Source organism: Pseudonaja textilis, chromosome 1 (assembly GCF_049901715.1).
Source record: "Pseudonaja textilis isolate UNSWEBS1 chromosome 1, rPseTex1.2, whole genome shotgun sequence".
NCBI classification, from domain to species: Eukaryota; Metazoa; Chordata; class Lepidosauria; order Squamata; family Elapidae; genus Pseudonaja; species Pseudonaja textilis.
In genome coordinates this window covers 196,928,992-196,949,862 of record NC_141990.1, presented here as the reverse complement: position 1 = coordinate 196,949,862, position 20,871 = coordinate 196,928,992, and the positions used below count along the sequence as shown (strand labels likewise).

The window sequence follows — 20,871 nt, the reverse complement described above, 5'->3', positions numbered from 1 at the left end:
TTGCAATCCTGTGACTGCAAGGACTCTGCAACCACTCATAAATGCAAGATGGTTGCCAGATGCCTGAATTGCAGCCACATGACCATGGAGTGGTGGTTTAATGACGTTAGAGCCAGTCATAAGGGGAAGGACTGGACTTTTCTCAGCACTATTGTAACTTTGAATAGTCACTAAACGAATAGTCATAAATCCAGGACTCTGGATAAAATGAAGCAGGAATCTGGATAAAATGAAGCATATATTTTATTATGAACCCAAAACAAATATTACACATTGTACAAGTCCTGTACAAACTTATAATTATTATTATTTTGGTTCAGAGTTGAATATATACTTGGCCAGTTATACTTTTCAAAGTTGTCATTTTGAAAGTTTCAAATAATTTTAAAATGATTAATAGGCAATTCCTGAAAGTGATTAGAAAAATTCAGTATGCTTTAAAAGGCTGTGCTATGGTTGTGAGCAATATGGCTGACCCCGACATCTTCCAGTACTCAAACTCATGTAAAATTGCTGCCCTGCAATAATGGAAACAAACAGCTGACTAGAACATGACTTAAACGGCTGACTGGGGCATACATCGGCAGTCTCCTGTCCTCCTTTTATCTGTAGAGGTTCCAAAAAGCAGGACTATTCGCTGGTTCCTTGCTATTTGCTGCTGTCATCGGTTCCACCTTTGCAAATTTGTCTTCAGTTTGCCAGACCTCCCCCAGAAGTTAATTTTAGCATAGCTTGAGTAGAAATCATTTGTCTGTGTATAGCCTTTTCTGGATTTATAGTGAATATGAGATATATATGTATATAAATGGGCCTGTGGCTCTCATATGAATTTTTGTGTGCCAAAAAACAAATGAGTTCTTGCTGCTTGTGAAGTGTGTTTTGAAAATGTGAAAACACAGCATTCTTTCTTCTAATATCTTTCAGAAATGCCAAGTAAGGGAAGATAACTTAGAGTGATTGCAGTTGTCATTTCATAAAATGGAGGTGTGAACTGCTAACATCAATCACTAAAAGACCAGTCAGAGTGGCTTGTTGCTTCAAGTAAAAGCACCAGATTCGAGGCCAAAAGAGAAGATGATAAACATTCATGTCTGTGAGAGGTGACAAAATGTCACAATGCAAACTCCTCCCCTTAAGTACCTACGTGTGACATTGTAATGAGTGTGAAAGGGTAGAGTTTGGGTGGTAGGTTACAACATATTTATCACAACTTGGGTGTCATTGTGTTTAGGAATAGGCACCTATAAAAAAAGGTAATGAATAATGATAAATGGAAGTTGATTTAACTGTTGGAATAGGTTAACCCTCCTAAATATGGCAGCAAAATAAAGCATATACAATCTTTTTAGAACATAATAGTGATGATTCAAATTCAGAGTAACAAAAACCTTGTTGTGGTCTTTATATCGAAGTGCATTTAAATATCAAATGGGGGGGCATAAAGGTTCAGTTTAATATTTTCATTATTGACTTAGATGAAAAGAATGCATATATTATTTATAGATAACACAAAACTAAAGGCAGCAGCAAAATTAAAAACAATGAGTTTAAATCGACAAAAATTGAAAATTATTTAAGAAAACTAATAAAATATATGTGGTATAAGATGCTTGGCTTAGCAATAATAGTTATGAAAAGGTCCTTGCAAATGTTTTTAACTGCATGTTGAATATGAATCAGTATCGTGGTATGGTTCCTAAATGTCTAGTTGCAGTTTAGGCTTCATCAAAATACCGTACGTAGTTTCCAAATCAATGGAAATAATAATTCCACTATAGTCAATATTGGTTCAACCTCTTTCTCAAGTACTCTGTTCAGTTCTGGGGGACACAGTTTAAGAAAAATTCAGACCAATTGGATCAAGTGGGAGAAGAATAGCAAGGATAATCAGAAAGCTGAAGCGTAAGTCTGAATGGAAGTATACATTATTTGGAATCAAAGCAGATAAGCTTTAGATCAGGGATGTCAAACTCATGCTATGGCAACATCACATGACGTATCGGGGCTTTTTTTCCGTTTGCTAAACCAAGCATGATGCATCTGGCCTATGTATCAGGAGTTTGACAGCCTTGCTTTAGATCCAAGATGGGCATCTACTATGTACAGTATCTGTCAGTAGCTCTTTAAAGGAGCCACATCTTTTACTGACCTTATATGGTAGCCCCATAGGCTTATAAAAACATGTATTTGAGTCAAGGAGTTGACAAAAGGGCAGTGACTTATGGTTTTGTCCCGACGTAGAATAATAGCCTTGTTATATAAGAATAAGTGCCCTAACAGTATTTAAAAATGGAAGAATGCAGTGAATTAGCTACCCAAGTAGTGGGACTCCCTTGATTGAATTTGTTGAAATAAAAGTTGGACAGCTATGACACTGGACTGTTTTAGTTTGGAATTCTACCTGGATCAGAGCCTGGACCTGATAGCTTATTGGTTCTTTCATAGTGATTTTATCAGAATTATATTTGAAACTTTTCTTACTAAGTAATAATACACATACAAGTTATCAGTCAAATATAAGTTCTTTCATTTAGGAAAAGTGTATGATTTAAAGATAAATTATTGGATTGTTCTGTGATAACTTGCTTCAAATTCTAAAGTATTCACAGCATATTTATTGTGAGAGATTCAATTAAAACAACAGTATCCATAAGGAACGGAGAATTGCTTCTGCCCCCTGGGCTTTGATTGACATGGGTGATGATTAGTTATGTTACTTCATGCAGGAAGTAATTCTGGCATATCTTTTAAGTAAGCAAATTTCCTGTATTCTTATTCCCATAAAACAAAGGGCACAGGGAAATTTGGCTGCCATTTCTTCAACAAGCAGGTGACCCATAACCAGGTAAAAAAAACATATGAAGTAAATGTGACAATTTAATTTTAAGATTTTTCCATATAAGGTAAAGAAAGATTATTTAAAAGGAAAGGAAAGGAAATGATCCTTGAGTTTTTAGACCAATGGATTATCCTATATCCTAGATACTAATAACACACTAAAATTTTGCCTATAGCCTTTAGCTTCCTTGCTGCTGCTAACTTTTGGAAGAAAATGGAAGTTAAACTTTCTAGGTTTTCAGTTGAGATAAAATGTAAAGGATGGATGAGAGAAAAATCAATTCATATGAACAACAAACTAATTTTCTATATTGACCATCCTCATTCTTCAGCTTTAAAATTTTGTGTACCCAGAGTAATCAGGCTTGTATAACAATCCATAAATCCAAATAGTCCTCCACTAAACACAAGGGGATTCCAAATCTTTTAATCTATATTTTCACAGCATTTGAAGGCCAATTTATAGAAAGTTATGAATTTTTTTAAAAAAAAACTATCAGGATGCCTCTTTTCAAAATCTAACAAATATTTAGTAGCACTATACATAAAACACACACCTGTTAACTGAAAATTCATCCTGTGCTCTTGACTAATCAGCAAACTAGAATGAAAGATGTCAATATGCATTTGATATAAGATGTGCATACATGAGAAACGATAATTTGAAAGACAGAAATATTTTCTCCTGTTTTGCAGCCCAGCATTTTCTTGAGGTCTTTAAGTCAAACCTATTAAATTTCAAGTTACTAATTCCAAGTTCAGAAGTTATACAATTCTTATTCTTAATTAAATGTTATCTCACTTCATGGTTCCTTCAAGTGGTTGGTGCTATTTGGACTATGTAAGTGTGGTGTTTAGAAAATTGAATTCACTGTTTTATTAATATTCACTTAAGTCTTAAAATTATCATTGTGATAATAGTGAGAATGATAAGTACTGATCTACATCAGCATACCATGTGAGATTTGTGCAAAAATATTTTTATTCACTCATTTATGTTATTTTAATTAGATTTGTGATATAGGGTTTTAGTGTATCAAGGTACATTTGAACAAATCAAATGTGCCTCCTATGTAGTCTTCTACCCAAGCATTTTTTTTACATTGCTTTGTAGCATCAAGTAGTAAAATCCTTTCCATTTAGGACAACATCTAAGTCTTATTCTCCCAATATTCTTAGTATCATTGTACTGATTGGGGAATATTATTCTTTGAGATACAAATATCTGGAGTGTCATGCCCCTGTCGGAATCTGAATCTGAGGAGGAAGACATACAGAGAGCAATGTGGGTTGTGTGGCTTACGGGGAGGAAAGGGCCCTGATTCCCTTCATTAGCGGCAGCTGGGAAAAGAATTTAAAAGAAATGCATGCTGAGTGCAGCAGTAGCTGGGACAAACATGAGTTTATCTTGTGTTGACTTTGGTTATCTGTGTTCCTGGCATCTTCCCAACCATGTTGAGTTATCGCCGTGCCATCTGGAATTCTTGCTCTTACCCTGCTGAACTAATTACCTCATTTTGCCTTGACTGGACTTATAGTTACAGTTTTTGTTGACCTTTTTGACTTGATTCTCTGCAGCCAAAGGCTGTTCCTGGGAGAGTTTTTCTCCAGCCAGAAGGTAACCAGTACATTGGGGGCAAAGTTGGAGCTAATAAAGAAACTTCTACTGATTATCTGACACTGTTGCCTTTGTGCCACACGCCGGGTCATCACATGGAGGGGATCTGGGTTTGAGAAGACTGGGGGAGTATATATTTCACAAACACCAATATGAGCCTGCTTATACTGTCCTCTCATTTCTACTGTAAGTGAATTCCACGTATCCAAAATAATAGGTAGTCAGAATAGAGCTGGAAGGGACCTTTGAGGTCTTCTAGTCCAACCCCCTGCTCAAGTGGGAGACCCTATACCATTTCAGACAAGTGGTTGTCCAGTCTCTTCTTAACTTAATGAAGCACCTGCAACTTCTGAAGACATGGGCTTGTTTAACGTATGTATGTATGTATGTATGTATGTATGTATGTATGTATGTATGTCATGTATATATGTGTGTATGAAACATACATACATTACATTACATACATACAAGTATATGTAATCATGTAATCATGAACAGCATATGCAAGCCACGCACCTGCACCCTGGAGATGCAGCTGATTGTGCAAAGTGGCATTCAGTGATTCATATATATGTCAAATAGGTTTTTCATTAAAAATAAGTTTGTATTTCAAAATAAATATTTGTGAAAAGGGAATCAGTGGACTTCTGAATATTAAGCATTATCACAGCTACTCTGATCCATTCTAAAAGGGTTAAAAGAACAATAATAAAATCCAAACTAAAAGCATATACCTTCAGGGAAATATAGCATGTTCAAAAAAAGGAAGCACTTTAAAATGGTGGTATGGACCCATCAAATTCTTATATACTAACTGATTCATTATAATTCCACAACAGTTGTCAAGAAAAAAAACCCAGATAATCTTCAGTGCAGAAAAGGGTACTTTGAAGTAGTTCTTAACTCAGTCTTCGTGAGGCTTTCTGAAGCTTATGAGATAAAAATGCAGCATTTATTTATAGGTCGTCCTCAACTTACAACAGTTCATTTAGCGATGGTTCAAGGTTACAACAGAACTGAAAAAAGTGACTTAGGGCCATTTTTCATATTTACAACCTTTGCAGCATCCCCTTGGTCATGTGATCAAAATTCAGATGCTAGGCAACTGGTTCGAATTTATGACCTTTGCTGTATCCCAGGATCATATGATCACCTTTTGCGACTTTCTGACAAGCAAAATCAGTGGGGAAACCAGATTCATTTAATGACTGCATGATTCACTGAAGAACTGTGGCAAGAAAAGTTGTAAAATAGGGCAAGACTCACTTAACAACAGGCTCAACTGTGGTCATAAGTCAAGGACTACCTATATTATCTAAGTTGAATGCTTTAGCTGATCTTCTACCTGAAAGTGCAAGCAATTAATAATTAGCATTTCAGCTTGGAGTACAGTCATTTCTGAAGCCAAATGTTGTATCTCACTTAGTGCAATAATTGGTATTGAATCATTTATATCTTGGCAATGGGGAATGCATCTTAATGTATAAATTACTTTCTAACAATGCAACAAACAAAAAGAATTATCACTAAGGACTTATGCAAAATGATGATCTAGAAATTAAAAAGTCTAAAATTGCCTATTAGCATTTCAAATTAGCCTTTATTCATTATTAAACAAGTGCTACCTGTGTATGAAGGCAGTCGTGGCTGGCACATGCTATATATAGCTGCATCACTGCAATGCCTCGGGGGGTGGGTGGGAGGGACAAGGGTATTTAGGATGTCCTGTGGATTCCCATGTACTCAGGACGATTTATCACATCAGATTATAGCAGCGTCTTCTTGTTGACTTGGTTTTTTTAAAAAAAATTTCTCTTTCAACTATGCCAATTCAAATCAATTCAGTTTCCATTTATTGTGACCAAACAGCAGTACAGATAAGAAAATAAAATTTAACACAGAATTAAAGTACCATTATAAAACAACCTAACATCTCTAAATGAGATCCAGGATATAGCCTATATTATCATGTAGACTTATATTAAGTCTAAAATTACAGCGAAGTAAAGTATCTAAAGCAATTAATATCAACAAAGCAATAATATCTAAATTTTAAATGAATTATATCTACAAAAAATGTATTGTGAGATATTGGCCGTGAGGGTTCAATGCATTTTCTATGCTGATGCTCAAAATCTAGTTATACGTGCTATAAACAAGAGGCGTATTATCTTTGAGCAATACCTGGGCATAGGTTGAATCTGGGTGACCAGGATACCTGCTAATCAGAGAGAAAATGGATGTGTCTCAGCAAAAGGAGCAATGAAGAAGAACATGTTCCGTGATTTCTATGTCTCCTGAATCACAGGCAGTTTCAGATAATGGAACTTTTTTGTATTTACTGTACTATCCAACATGGCCGAGGGGAGAGCCAAGCATCAGGCAAGAACTCTCAAGCACATTAAATTCAGATTTAAAGTTAAGTTTCCAAATTTAATAACCCCACCATTTGTTTAAAGCAGGGGTCAGGGAACTTTTTTACCTCTTACCCCCCCAAAAAATTTATAAACGCAGACGTTACCCCTCCCGGCCTCTCCCCCTCCCCGGCCACCTCAGGCTGCTGACACATAATTTGGAGGTCGAGGCGGGAGGAGGTGCCCTCCCCCCGCGGCTGGGAAGAAGGCGGATAGCTCGCCCAGGGAATGAAATGTCACCAGGCTTCCCGAGGGCTTCTGGGAATTTTCTCGGGGCCAAGGCGGCAGTTGCAGGTGCCTCTTCGCTTCCTGTGTGCCTGGCAGTGATGAGAGGCTTCGGGGAGGGAGCCGGGCTGGCTGGCTAGTTGGCAGGCAGGCAGGGCCTGGGGCGAGGAAGCGGGAAGGGAGGATGATATTTGGGAGCCACGGTGACACAAACTGCGCGCGAAAAGTGTGCGGTCATCGCAGCGCGGGGAAAGCGTCCCTTTTCCCAAAATGCTCTGCCCTATGCCAGAAGCTCGCCTTCCCCTAAAAAACGGGCGGCGCGGCTCTTGCAGAATCTAGCCTGGAGTCATTTCCGACCCAGGAAACAAGGGTGGGGTGGAGGATAAATTTGCCTCAAGGGTGTTTTAATAACTGCTGCTATGCCGATAGTTCCGCCATTGGCCAGCGCAACCTCCTCATTACCCCCAGATTTTCACTTTTACCCCATTTGGGGTAATTTACCCCTGTTCCCTGACCACTGTCATAGGCCATAGGGGAATTTCAAGATGCTTTAAAGGAGGGAGGGGGAGAGGGAGGGAGAGAGAGAGAGAAGAGAGACTGATCAGGAAATTATTGGAGAGTGTAAAAATTAATCCTTTTCCTATGATGCACATTGAACTCCAGTTCACGCAACCCAGTTTTTTTTAAATTTCAAAACATCTACCATCACATTATCTGTCAGTTCAAGAAAACTACAAGTTTACAGGTTTGATTTTTGGTTAATCTACTAGATAGCTTTCCTGGTTTACAGAATGAAAACCAATACCTTGGTTTATTAGCTGTATTTTTTTTTTAGTTGGCATAATATTCATTTATTCTTTTGTTTATTTATTTTGTTTTTAATCCAGCAATTATAACCCTAATGTTTGGATTATACAGGTATTTAAAATGAAAAATGGTAAAATCTAAGCAATAAAACAGAAAAAAAGACTAAAGACCTCTTAAACCAAATGCTATTAAATGTATGTTATTCATGTACATCTATTGGAAAAAGGTGAAAAAGCTAGGTGCACGTTTGTAATAATAAATCATGATAAAAGAATAAAATATCCACTTAGGCTGATTATCATCATTCTGGCAAATGACAAGGCTATAAATGTAAGATGTTCCCTATGTGCTATAATACTTTCTTAATGTTCCAGATAGTTCAGAGGATCTTATATGGTCTCTTCTATTTCCAAAATGCCTGCCTTGTTTTTTGTTTTTCTTTTGTTCCTTTGATATGTCCCCATACACTTTTGAATTATAGAATTATGGTTCTATAATTCTCAGATAGTCAGCCGTTCAGACTGAATTTGGTATTTTTGTCCACCTATTGATCCTTCCCTGGCAGATGTGGATTTTTGATTGTGTTGCAGATATTGTCATAGGATGCAACTGTTCTGAGTAAATTAAATTATATTATTATTATGGTTAATCTTCAATTAAATTCACTGTCTGGGAATGGTAAAAATTTAACAGTTCAAATCCTAACCAAGGGCCCAAGAGTTTTTAAGGTAGCATTTGAGTATACAGACAGTTCCAAGTAGGGTGGGTTTTTTTTTGCAAAGTCAGGATGTTCAGATCTAATAAGTTCAAAATTTCCATGTATCTACTCAACCCTTTGGGTGTTGCTCCAAGGGCTCCTATTACTATTGGTACAACTATTGATTTCTTCCTCCCTAGTTGCTCAACTTCAATTTGCAATCGCGATATTTTGTTATTTTTTCTAGCTGTTTCTCTTCAATTTGTGCGTCACCTGGTATTGTAATATCAATGAACCAGATTTTTTTTTCTTTTCCACAATAGTGATGTCAGGTATGTTGTGGGCCAGATGTCTGTCTGTTTAGATCCGAAAGTCCCACAGGATCTTGACTTGCTCGTTTTTAAGAACTTTGTCAATTTGGTGTTCCCAGTAATTTTTGCTGCATTCGAACCCAAACTTCTGGCAAAGCTTCCAATGTATGCTTTTGGCATTATTATCATTGTTATTAGTGCATACGGGTATTTTTAGAAGAAAAGATGTTTTTCTGCACGTGTTGACATTTCATAGGCTGATAATGCTCATGCAGAATTGCTATGGTAGATAGTACTGTGGAGAGTACCAATGAAAATTAAGCAAAAACTTTATGAAATAGTACAAATAGACGTTTGATTATGCCTGAGGCTTTCAGCAAGAAGTGGACTTCCTGGATGCAATTAAAATGTAAGATGAATATTATTATATAAACTCTGTTAAATCTAAATATCTCCATTAAGTTAACAACAGCAAGAAAAGATCGGCTGACCCATAACTTTTTAATGACTCAATTCTTTCTCCCTGTTAAAAACAATCCACAAATATTTTCTTAAAAATACAAAAAGAAGATAAAATAACATTAATCATCTGGTTTAGTTCCTTAATAAAGAAAGCTGATACTTAAGACACTTATGGCACTTTGGATTAGAGGAACTATCTCATTATACTGTACAAGAGTCCTTACAAATGTTGAACAATTTAGTATATTGCTTTCATAATTACCATGTTATTAGCTTTTCAACTGTGGCTTTTTATAAAAGAAAATAACAGCTCAAAACAAAAAGTAGTGTAACTGAAGCTCTGTTTAAGCAGTACTGTCATATGAATCTCAGCACATGAAAAATGGTGAGCTGTTTCTTCTCTCATTAAGTCATTCAGGTGATATAACTGAGGAGCCTATTTCCATAGGTACAACTTGATTGTCTAGAGTGGATATTTTCACAGAAGATTTCTGGTGAAAACAGTATGTTATACCCTGTACCAGAGGTGGCATTCAGTGGGTTCTGACCAGTTCTGGAGAACCAGTAGCGGAAATTTTGAGTAGCTCAGAGAACCAGTAATGGAAATTTCATTTGGAATACCACCTCTGACTGGCCCCATCTATTTTCCGTCTCCCATTGAGTCCCAGATGATTGGCTGGGTCTTCTTTTATTGCCCTGCACAGGAGAACGGAGCTGGAAAGCAGGTTAGTGGGGTGGGGAGGGAATGAGAATTTTACAGTATCCTTCCCTTGCCACGCCCACCAAGCCACACCCACAGAACCGGTAGTAAAAATTTTTGAATCCCACCACTGTACCTGTAAACACTTGTACCCTGACTAGAGAAGAAAGGGTGACATAGAAGAGATAATTTATATTGGGAGAGTGACTGGTTCCAGGTTACTTAGCTGGCTTGGTACTTTGGGTGGAACTAGAATTCAGTCTCCTCGTTTGTAGTCTGTTACCTTAACAACTACTGTACAGATTGATATTTAATGTCCAAAACTGGGACCGGCAACTCTGATGTTAAGCAAAGCATCACTAAGTGGGAAATCATGGGGTCATGACTATGCTTTCTTTTTACCCACTTTCCCATCTTCTGAAATGCGGGATTACAAGAGAGTAACCAGGCATGTAATGGGGTATATCCATAAAAAAATGTGGTTCCTCCTTGTGTTTAAGATACCTCTCTTGTAATCTCTTTCTGTCTAATCTATCCACTCTGTAAGGAGGGGGAGGAGGAAACAGGTCAGGCATAGGACAACATATCCTGATTGTAGTGTCAATGATATGACTGAGACATGTTGAAAGATAATAAATGCAGGCATTGGTCATAAAGAATTTTTTTTCAGTCGTATCTTTGAACTGTCAGTGAAAAAGGCACTGTACACTAAGCTGGCTCCTCTAAGTGTTAACAAATCTATTTAATAATCAACAGTAATAATAACAGCCAACATTATAAGATTTTTGTTAAAATGTGCATAATTTTTCAAGGCAGCATTTCAAGGCAGCAAAAACAAGTAATAGAAATGTGCCGTTAGTTTTGTCATTTTTTTTAAACAAATAATAATGTTATTAGAACTACAATGATATTACTCTTAGCCTTCCGAAAGACAAAATTGCCCTTACCAATAAAGGAGAGTATCTGTATCAATCTGTATCAGGATTGAAATGAGGGTTCCTTGGTGCTCTCTGAACTTGCTTGTTTCATTACCCAAATTAAGTAACATCATCAGTGCTGATGACCCCTGAAAACTGTCCCTTTCTTCAAGTCTTAGGGCCAGGATGTTAGAGGAGTTGAGTATATATGTGTTCGTTTGCATAGAATTTAATTCAAAAAAATAATAATCCTGAAGCTCTTCTATTTGTATGATTTCAGTACAAGAATTGACAATTGTGTTAAAGAAGTGTAGAAAAGTTGACTTCCTAATTAAGGGCAGCAAAAAACAGAGAATAAGACATTAATATCATGTTAGGTAGAACTTGTATTCTTAAAGGATAGATTAGGAAGAAAACATGTCATATGTAATGACATGTCAGTGCAAAAAACAAAATGCAAATATTGCTCCAACAATTCTGCAAGGGAAAAAAATACTAAGAAATGCCATTATAAATTGTTTGCTTGTGATTGCAATGCTACACTTCTTTCATGTTCCAAACATAGTGAGAAAATATATTAGCATAAAAAGCCGTATATTTCCTAGCTATGACAATATGCTCCAGGTCTGAGGATAGAATTTAATTGTTGCCTAAAGCATTGTGAAATAAATGTCATTTTTTAATTAGATGCAACAAAGTAGAACCCTATTAAATTATTTGTTTACGAGGATTTTGCTTAAATGATTATCTTATTTTAGCCATGCCGATTTTTCTTCTCAAGCCTTTCAATTGGCAAGCAGATCATTTAATATTTCCTATCATTTCCAGCTCCCTCCTGTGGCTCAGGCTTCCTACTCAAAACTGAGATTATTGCTGCCTTTTTTTGGTGATATTCTGGAGTAAATAAAATCACCTTACAAAGTTGTGTGTGTGTGTGTGTGTGTATACATATCAAAAGTTTGTTTCTTGATTAAGAAAAGGCATAGAGCTACCATATTTTAGGTAGGTAATGTAGATCTTTTGAGATGAAAAGAAACAGTGAATAAGCCTCTTTGTGTGATAATGTTAAATTAAGATTTTAGCATATTCATCACCTACAACTTTAAAAGTATCTTGCATTTATCATAGCTGATTTTCTCACAAATTGATGTCAAAGGGAAATTTATGGTCCCCTAAGCAAAGTTTGTTAAGAACCAATTATCCTTTCAAGGAAACCTGGAAGTTTGATTATCTATAGCAGCATGATATCCTTTTCATTCTTCAATCTGCACTAAGAAAGAGTTGAAACGCATGTTTCCCTTTATTTTTATGGTTTAACTTGGCATGTGATTAATATTTTATGCTGAATAAATAGCTCTAAATAAAATTAACCTTACATCTATTAATTTGTAGATTGCTATTACTTTTTTACACTGACATCATTCATAATGTGAATGCAAAAGTATAAACACGGGAACATTGAGGAAATCTGCATGACATTGTATAATTATATCACATTCAGTTATGACACTCTAACACAAGTGACGGTTCTCCTTATATTCTAGCAACTTTGCTTTGTATTCCCCGCCACAACTTTCCCAGATATACACAGCCCTTGATATGTGATTTTCAGGGTCGCCTAATCTATAACAAATTAGCAGGCATATAGAGATGGAAATGGAAAAAAAATGTTTCACTGATGCATGCAATTTCATAGTAGATACTGGAATCTGTGCAGATTGTTATATAATATATAATAATGTTGTATAGCCCTTGGCTACATTACCACTAAGGCCAATTTAGGTTCTTTCAAAAACAGTTTGCTGCTTTCCCAAAAGGCTGTTCAACTAGTTCGTACTGTCAGGAAATCCTGCCCAATTGTGAGGGGCATTGGCAGTTAAGTACTTCTTTGCTTTGTGTGACTCTTCTTCACTCAAATCAAAATAAAGCAGAGAGAGATAAAATGGAAAATGTTTTCAAGTTAAATATATGAATCGAGATTAAAGTTGACATTTTTTTGTTTCGGGTTTCATTTTTCATTGAAATGGGGAGAATAGTTATGGTATTCTATTTAAATCTTACCAAATAATGATGCAACAAGCAAAATATTGAACTGGCTCAATTCTTTCTTGTTTGGCAGTAGTCAGTGACAATGCATGACTGATAGAAAACAAGTGAGATAGTTTGAACAATATATCTGGCAATCCAGCAATCAACATTCAGAAGGCTCACTGCCGTGCAAAGCACATACTGTAAGCCAGCAAAAGAGTAGGAAAACAGGGAAAAAGTAAGAAACTTTAAAGCTCACATTTCCATTCTAACACTGCCAGAAAACAATGTTCACAAGAAGAGGTGAAATTGATGCAGGGTGAAACTTTGAAGGTATTTTAAAACATAGAAGATCTGAATGATGATTTCAGTATTATGAGGAATGGAAGCAGGAGATTGGCTATTTTGTTTTATTTTATTATTTATTACACATTACATTTATATCTTCAAGTTTAGTTAGACTTCCAAGGATCAGGGGGGGAAAAGTAAGAATTAAAAGCGACAGTGACAACATAATGCAATGTTTTGTTTATGTATAGCCAACCTTTATTTCTTTCATAAATAATTAAAGATAGTCATTATAACACTTGCCCGCATACTAACATACCTCACAACCCTCAAATGCCCATTCTCAAGTAATATTGTTTTCACCAAAATGGGAAAATACAAGAGCAGATACTTACGTAAGATGATTTTATTTACTCCAGAATATCACCAAAAAAGGCAGTAATAATCTCAGTTCTGAGTAGGAAGCCTGAAGTGAAGTGAGCCACAGCAGGGGGCCGGAAGTGATAGGAAATATTAAATGATCTGCTTGCCAATTGAAAGACTGCTGAATACCACCTCTGCTAATGACACATGGCATCTTACAATGATCTCCAAAAGGAAAAAACAAACCCATAAGACTATGGAACTTTTTTCCAACATCTAATAAACAGAAAGCCTCATTTTCCCCAGAAATCCAGGAATGCTGTTCCATAGACTCAGTTCTTAGCTTCTTTCCTTATCTTTTACCAAAGACCTGCTTGCAGTTTTCAAAAGAACAAAAGTGCTTTCACGTGGAGAGGAAGGAACAGAGGCAAATCTCTTTTTCTGCAACATGCTTAAGTAAGCATCTCTCCTTTTGCCAAGATGATCCTGCTTGAGGCAGAAGGATGTATCTTCCCTGTCTCTGAAGCACTTATTTCTATGAATAACAACACAAACAGCTAGTTAAAAAGGAAAGATGGGAGTTTGTTAATAAATACACCTGAAAGAAATGGGATGCTTATTTTAAATTTGCATAAAGATGTAAGAAGACTGGTTTTTTTGTATTGTATAATCCGCTCTTTTTTACATTACATTTTTAAGCAATGCATATTTTGCTGGAACAAATATAATTGCTATGATTGCAGCCTGGAAGGTAAGAGGTAAAAAAAAAACCTAATTTTTTTTCACTACTGCATCACAAATTATAGCATCAAACTTAATGTACTATATTTTGTCATCAATAACAGTGAAGTGTCACAGTTTTGGGAACACTAATTTCAGAGATGACTTTGACTTTATTCTTAAAATACAAGCATCATGATAAGTTTGTTATATCCTGTTGTATCCACTAGAAACTTCTGATGACAAACATGCAGTGCAGTTCTTTTTAATATAGTTGATTTTTGTGGTGTTTATATTGAAAGACAAATACAAGCCAAAGAGACACTCTGGTTTTCAAACAACCCAGAATTAATTAGTTCAGATTTCTTATTGATTGATCAAGATAGATAGTAGGAAGTATATGGTTTGGTTCTTGTTCTGCCAGCTATTTGTGTTGCAATGAAAAATTGACACCCTTGAAATGCTTTCAATTGCTCTAAAAATACTTTATTCCTTGATGTGAGAACTTATTAGCTACTCAGTTTGCAAATTCAAGGAATTCTCTACCATAATGTTTTCTAATTCAGACATGGCTGTAAGTTCAGCTGTTTTCCTTCTGTTTTCCCCATCCCTTTCTAAGCATCTTGCATCCTCAAGAACTTTGAAATCTTGAAAGTTTGCAACAATTCTCAGCTGGTGATACGCATTTTACATTTTCCCCCTGATGGCAGAATACAGCAACTCTTGCGTTTTAAAGAGTATAATTTAAGCTCCAGTAATGTATGAAAGTATAACATGTTTTTCATCAAACACTTCCTAATATAGAAATCAGACAGTCATGAAATCTAATAATATTGAGATTCATTGAAAGAATAATGTCATTAGAAACATGCTTGGTAAGCATCTTCTCCATGAATAGTATCGGTAGTCACTAACTCTGAGAGATAGTGTTACTAGTATCTCCTTGATTGTATTAAATGCTTTTTTTTATTTCAATATAGTCATTTTATTAATAATTCATTTTAATTTAGCTTCAAGAATGGCTCAGTCACTTTCAGATGGGCTAGGCTAGGGGACTGTGGTTATTCCTTAGATTCATTCCAAGGTGTGTAAAATGAGGACCCAGATTGTTGGGGGAATAGACTGGCTCTGTAAACCACTTATAGAGGGGCTGTAAAGCCCTATTGAGGTTAGTGAAATATTTGAGATTTTCTGAGTATCTGATGATTCTAATGGACCAGAAGAGAGATAATGCATTGTAATTTAATTCAGATAAAATAGAGATTATTTAGTCAGGAATTGGACCTAGAATACAATTTCAGTATGTTCAGGGTAGAACAGTATTCTTCCTGAAAAATATGTGTGTCAACCAAAGATGATGTGGTCAAACGAGATCTGACTTGGTTATGGTACCAGTTATAGATTCACTAGCTACATTTAAAATGGAATAATAAAGTGTACTTTTGATGGATAATTTATTCATCCAGTCAGGTGCCTAATCCATCTGTGAATTTGTAGAATATCAGTCATGTAACTCCAATTGCAATACCCAGTTCCTTTAGAAAAGGCTGTCCTTTGCTTCTGCCTGATTTATAGTTTTTATTTAAGTGTCCGTGTAATTTGTTTTAATGTATTTTCAGCATGGTTTTTGTTTTGTCTGTTAACTAAAGCAATTTTTATAACAATTCCAAATATTGCACATATGCAGCAGAACAAGAGGGCAGCCTTCCAGGAATGGAGTTGAATGTCCCCAGCTTATAATTGTTACAGAACAATTTGGCAAAATTTCTCCAAAGAAACAATTGTCATATGTTTCATGTACATGGGCACCCTCACATTCCATTGAGATTATTGGAAATGGAGCCCAGAGAGCTGGAAATCAAACCCAATGTGTTTTATGTGTAGATAATGTTATTTTCAACTCATTCACTAAGTTTTTGTTTCCTCTTTGACTGCAGGAATGACTTGTCAAGCCAGAACATCATACACAGAAGATGAAGTTCTCTGGGGTCATCGCTTTTTCCCTGTTATTTCCTTAGAGGAAGGCTTTTTCAAAGTAGACTACTCCCAGTTCCATGCCACCTTTGAAGTTCCTACTCCACCTTACAGTGTGAAAGAACAGGAAGAAATGCTGCTTATGTCCTCCCCTCTAATAGCACCAGCTGTAGGTAACAGTAAAGAAAGGAATAATTCTATAGAATGTCTCGATGGCCTTGATGACATTGGTACAAAGATACCCTCCAAACTACAGAAAATGACTGGAAGGGAAGACTTTCCTAAAAAACTGTTGAGAATGAGTTCTACTACTTCAGAAAAAGCCTACAGCATGGGGGACCTCCCCATGAAACTTCAGCGAATAAGCTCTGTCCCTGGAAACTCAGAGGAGAAACTGATATCTAAGACCACAAAAATGTTATCAGACCCTATGAGCCAATCTATGGCAGACTTGCCACCAAAACTTCAAAGGTTATCCGGAGGAGGAGGAGGAGGAGGCAGAATGGATGGAAACCTTCCCCCCAAGCTGAGAAAAATGAATTCCGATCGGTTTACATAACAGGAACAAACTTTTTAGGCATTACTTGAATGGCCATTATCTCTAACTGGGGCAGAAAAGTAAACACGTTGAAATAATATTTGGTGACTGGGTTTCTTTACAGCTACATGTACTCTGGGATAATACGCTCCCTTTTTAAGGACTACAATAAGAGATCTGAAGTTCAGCTTAGGGTCACTTCGAAAGCTAATAAGCTAATACTATTTGGCATGTAGTATCATCACAAGCATGCAATAATAGTGTGCAAATTTTGCATATAGTTTTATGGCATGGTTCTTATTATATTTATACTGTATATTCTGGGAAAAATGTAAATGGAGGGTTAATTCTCCTATATTTCTTAAGCTTTGATTAATAAGTACAAACAAAAGTGAGCTACTAACAGGGCAGATTATAATTTGTAAGGACACAGAATCCAGCAAAAGATGAACATTTCAGGCATGAGCATGTGCCCATTGCATCCTCCATTTCCTTCAGAAAGATGGGGAGTTTTCCGCTGAAACATCTCCCGCTCACTCAGTAGCAGCCGCGGCAGCTCTCATGAGGGTAAGGAAACGTGCAGGAGAAGACTATACATAAATAAGAAACTGAATCAGATCTTTGGTTAATCTTTAAATACATATTTAATTACTTTCCAGTCAATACAGTTAAGTGTGTATGTTGGCTGAATCATGCCCATTTTTTTTCCTGATGTAAATTGTGTTGTTTTTCTTCAGACAGTTACAGTGCATGTTTTCTTTGTTCAAATAAGGCTACAGCTATTAAGAATTCTGAACACCAAAACTTTTAACCCTTTAAGCTTTTTTTTTTTTTGCTTTAACACTTTCCCCAGTTTATTTTGCTATATGGATACTCTATTTTTTCTTTACAAAAAAAGTCAATTCTGGTTAGAAGCAGGCAAAATACATGGCAGGCAGAGTTCTATTTTAGGCAGACGTCATAAAATCAAGAAAGTTATTGTGATACATAGTTGTTTCATTTTCATTAAAATAAGTATGAAATAAACTTCGACATGGAAATATTTTCTTGACTTCTTACACTAATGGCTTACTCTGATTTTTCATGCATCAAGTAAATTCCTTTCTTCATATTGACTCTTTATATCCATATTCATCCTACAGTAAAGTTAGATTCAGATAACCCAGGGCCTCAAAAGCTTACTGTGAAAGTTGTGTAATCCCTCGTGAAGTGCTTTTTGTAAATCTGTAAGCACAGATAGGTTCAGAGCTATTCTTAACTTCTTAGAAATCAAAAACCTCTGGAGTAGTCATCTCAGCAGTTATTATAAGGTTCCTGATTATTGGAAATTAACTTGCAGATTATTTTATGACAATAGCATTTGTTCGGGTCTGCAGCTTCATTAATGAAAAGATTTTTTTTTTCTCCACAGTACAAGCAGCCTAATCATCAATGCACTCTTGCCTAAGTCCTCCTTAGCCGTAAGAAGGTGAATAAAGATAATTTATAACAGTACCTACTATGCACTATCAGAAACTGATGTACAAAAAGGATTAAAAGGTGCATTTGCATGCCAAGGTTGCACTTCCCTTGCAAAATAGGAAAACACATCACGGGTAAAAGGCACAAATCAATTAAAAGGGCCATATTGTAACTCAGAGCAGGCAGTTCTACTGTTGTTGCATTATTATGCTAGTCGTTTTTGCTTCTACATGCCACTGAATCAACCAAAATGATATTAAACAATCAGGAAGAGAGAATGATAACTCTACATTATAAATAGCCAAATAGCTGACGTAGATCTATATCTGTATCTTGTTTTCCAAGGTTATTTCCAGCTATTACATGTATGTAGAGCCATCAAAAAAAAAATGTAACTTACATTCAAAGGCATTCAGAAGCCGCTACAGTGGATTAACAAAGAAGGGAAGCCTTATGACTACCTTCATCAGAATTTAACTATAAGGATCAGTGAGATTTTGTGGCGGGTGTGGGGGGAGGAGGAGATACAATTTAGCAGTAAAAATGCAACCCTTCTCCTTTTTGGCTATTTTAGCCATCACAGATTTAGAATCCTTATGATTCTTTTGTGAAATTCCTATAAGCATAGTCCAAAAGAGTACCCAAAAATCTAGAAATATATGATCTAAGTACAATCTCACTGCACAAAAACAAGAGTCACAGTCCTAATAATAGGATTACTTATAGTAATCAGAGTAACCCATATATATATATACACAGCCTATAATAATTTTGTTTACAGTGTGCTACACACACACAAGACATCAGGGATCAAGGAGTATCATTGCCAGAGGTGCCTATAGGGTAGGAAAAATTGGCTTTAATTAAGTTGGCTCAATTATAGAAATTGTGTTACATGCTACAGGAAAGGATAAATATAGGGAAGATTTCTTCTAAATAAGTGAAAACCAGGCATCCAAAGCAATGACGATCGATAAACCTCAGAGCAGAACCACTCTCATTGTGTAACACAAAACCTTCAGCAAGAAACCAAGATACTTTGGGTGATTCCAAGAGCTTGTGTGCTCCCAGAAGAGTATTTGACCTTTTTTCCCCCTTTTCTGTTAGAAACTGCTTCCTAGGCCATATCAGAAACCACTTCTGCAGTTCCCTGCAATATGCCATAATAATTTGACATAGGGAACTGTTCAATGAAAAAGTCCAACATTCCCTTGAGAGTTTAGTGCTAGTTGTGCTATTCTTTAGACCTTAATCAGACTTCCTAACTTGGATCCTTGGGTTGAATTACAGTTCCAAAACCAGCTTAATCAGTTAATGCCTGGAAGATGGAAATCTGGCCTTAGACCTTTTTTCTTTTGCCATGAAGTGAAGCCAGAAAGAAAGAAAAAAATGCAGAAATTGATGAAGCCTGCACCATTCCAGTGTTTGAACCACAAATGTTAATAATTCAAGCTTTCACGACCGGCATCAATCCAATGGGGCCAAGCTTCTGAGCTAATAAGCCATGACTAATTATCTGGTATACTGACATTTCACCAGCAATAATGGCTGGTATCTTCAGAGGCAAAGTGATCACAGGCAACTGAGCAGAAACCAACAGAACTCTTGTATTTGGAACAGAAGTAATCTCTAATTGGATAATGTCACTGGAAAGCCAGTTTCTGATTGGTTCTTTATACAAGCGAATTTGTAATTGGTCTGATTTTAACAAGTTCCAAAGGGGCTAATTTTTTTATTGGTCTGTCTGAAACCAGCTACTGCTTATAATTATTATTTCAGGTAAGACCGATGAAGATTCTATAAAGTGTGGTTAATCAAGGGCTTTTTTTTAGGGTGACGTAAAACTAGAAACCAGGTTTTGTTAACATTCAGACTTTCTTGTTAACCTTGGAGTGTTTATAAATCTCAATAGCTTCTCTCTCTGTAGTTGTGCATGACAATTTGACATGATTGCTAATACTTGTGTGTCTTTAAATTGAATCTATGCCCATTATGTAGCAATGAGTGTTCAGCTACCATTAATTTTCAAGTTGTAATATTTCTCATGTTCTTTTAGTTGAATTTTTTTGTTTAGTTCCAATACATACCTGTGTACAACTGCAAAGTTTGTAACAAAACCCCGATGATGAAAGATGACCTGCCATCCTTAAACAAATGAATAATTTATTGAATTTTTCACATTGGTTTGTAGATAGTTTCTAAGTTGTATTTCTCCAGTAATGTTCAGTTTGGTTTGTAATTTTCTCAATAAAAGGAAAACCACCTTTCCTACTCTGGGTATAGTTTGTCCTTTGATGTATATGTGAAGCTGTTTTTATTGTTGGATTGTATCACTTGTGTAATCTCACCATCAGAGGAACCATTAGCTGATAAAATCAGGATATCTCAACTCATCCAATAATCTTTTCAAGCTCACAAATAAGTCAAGAATGATCAGTGAGAGTTTTAATCCTATTTTGATTAAAGTTTGAGGAGATGGTGGTTAGAATTAATAGTGAATTACATAAAAT

At 36.0% G+C, this 20,871-nt stretch overlaps 1 protein-coding gene across 1 annotated transcript in view; it reads left to right on the top strand.

Annotated features, from left to right (window-relative positions):
• KCNJ3 (potassium inwardly rectifying channel subfamily J member 3) overlaps positions 1 to 20,625 on the top strand; it is a 104,036-nt gene extending 83,411 nt beyond the window's left edge. Inside the window, exon 3 of the mRNA XM_026697212.2 lies at positions 16,326 to 20,625. Coding sequence (XP_026552997.1) covers positions 16,326 to 16,921 — 596 coding nt within the window. The 3' untranslated portion in view covers positions 16,922 to 20,625. The remainder of the gene's footprint in view (positions 1 to 16,325) is intronic.
• The last annotated feature ends 246 nt before the right edge of the window (positions 20,626 to 20,871 follow it).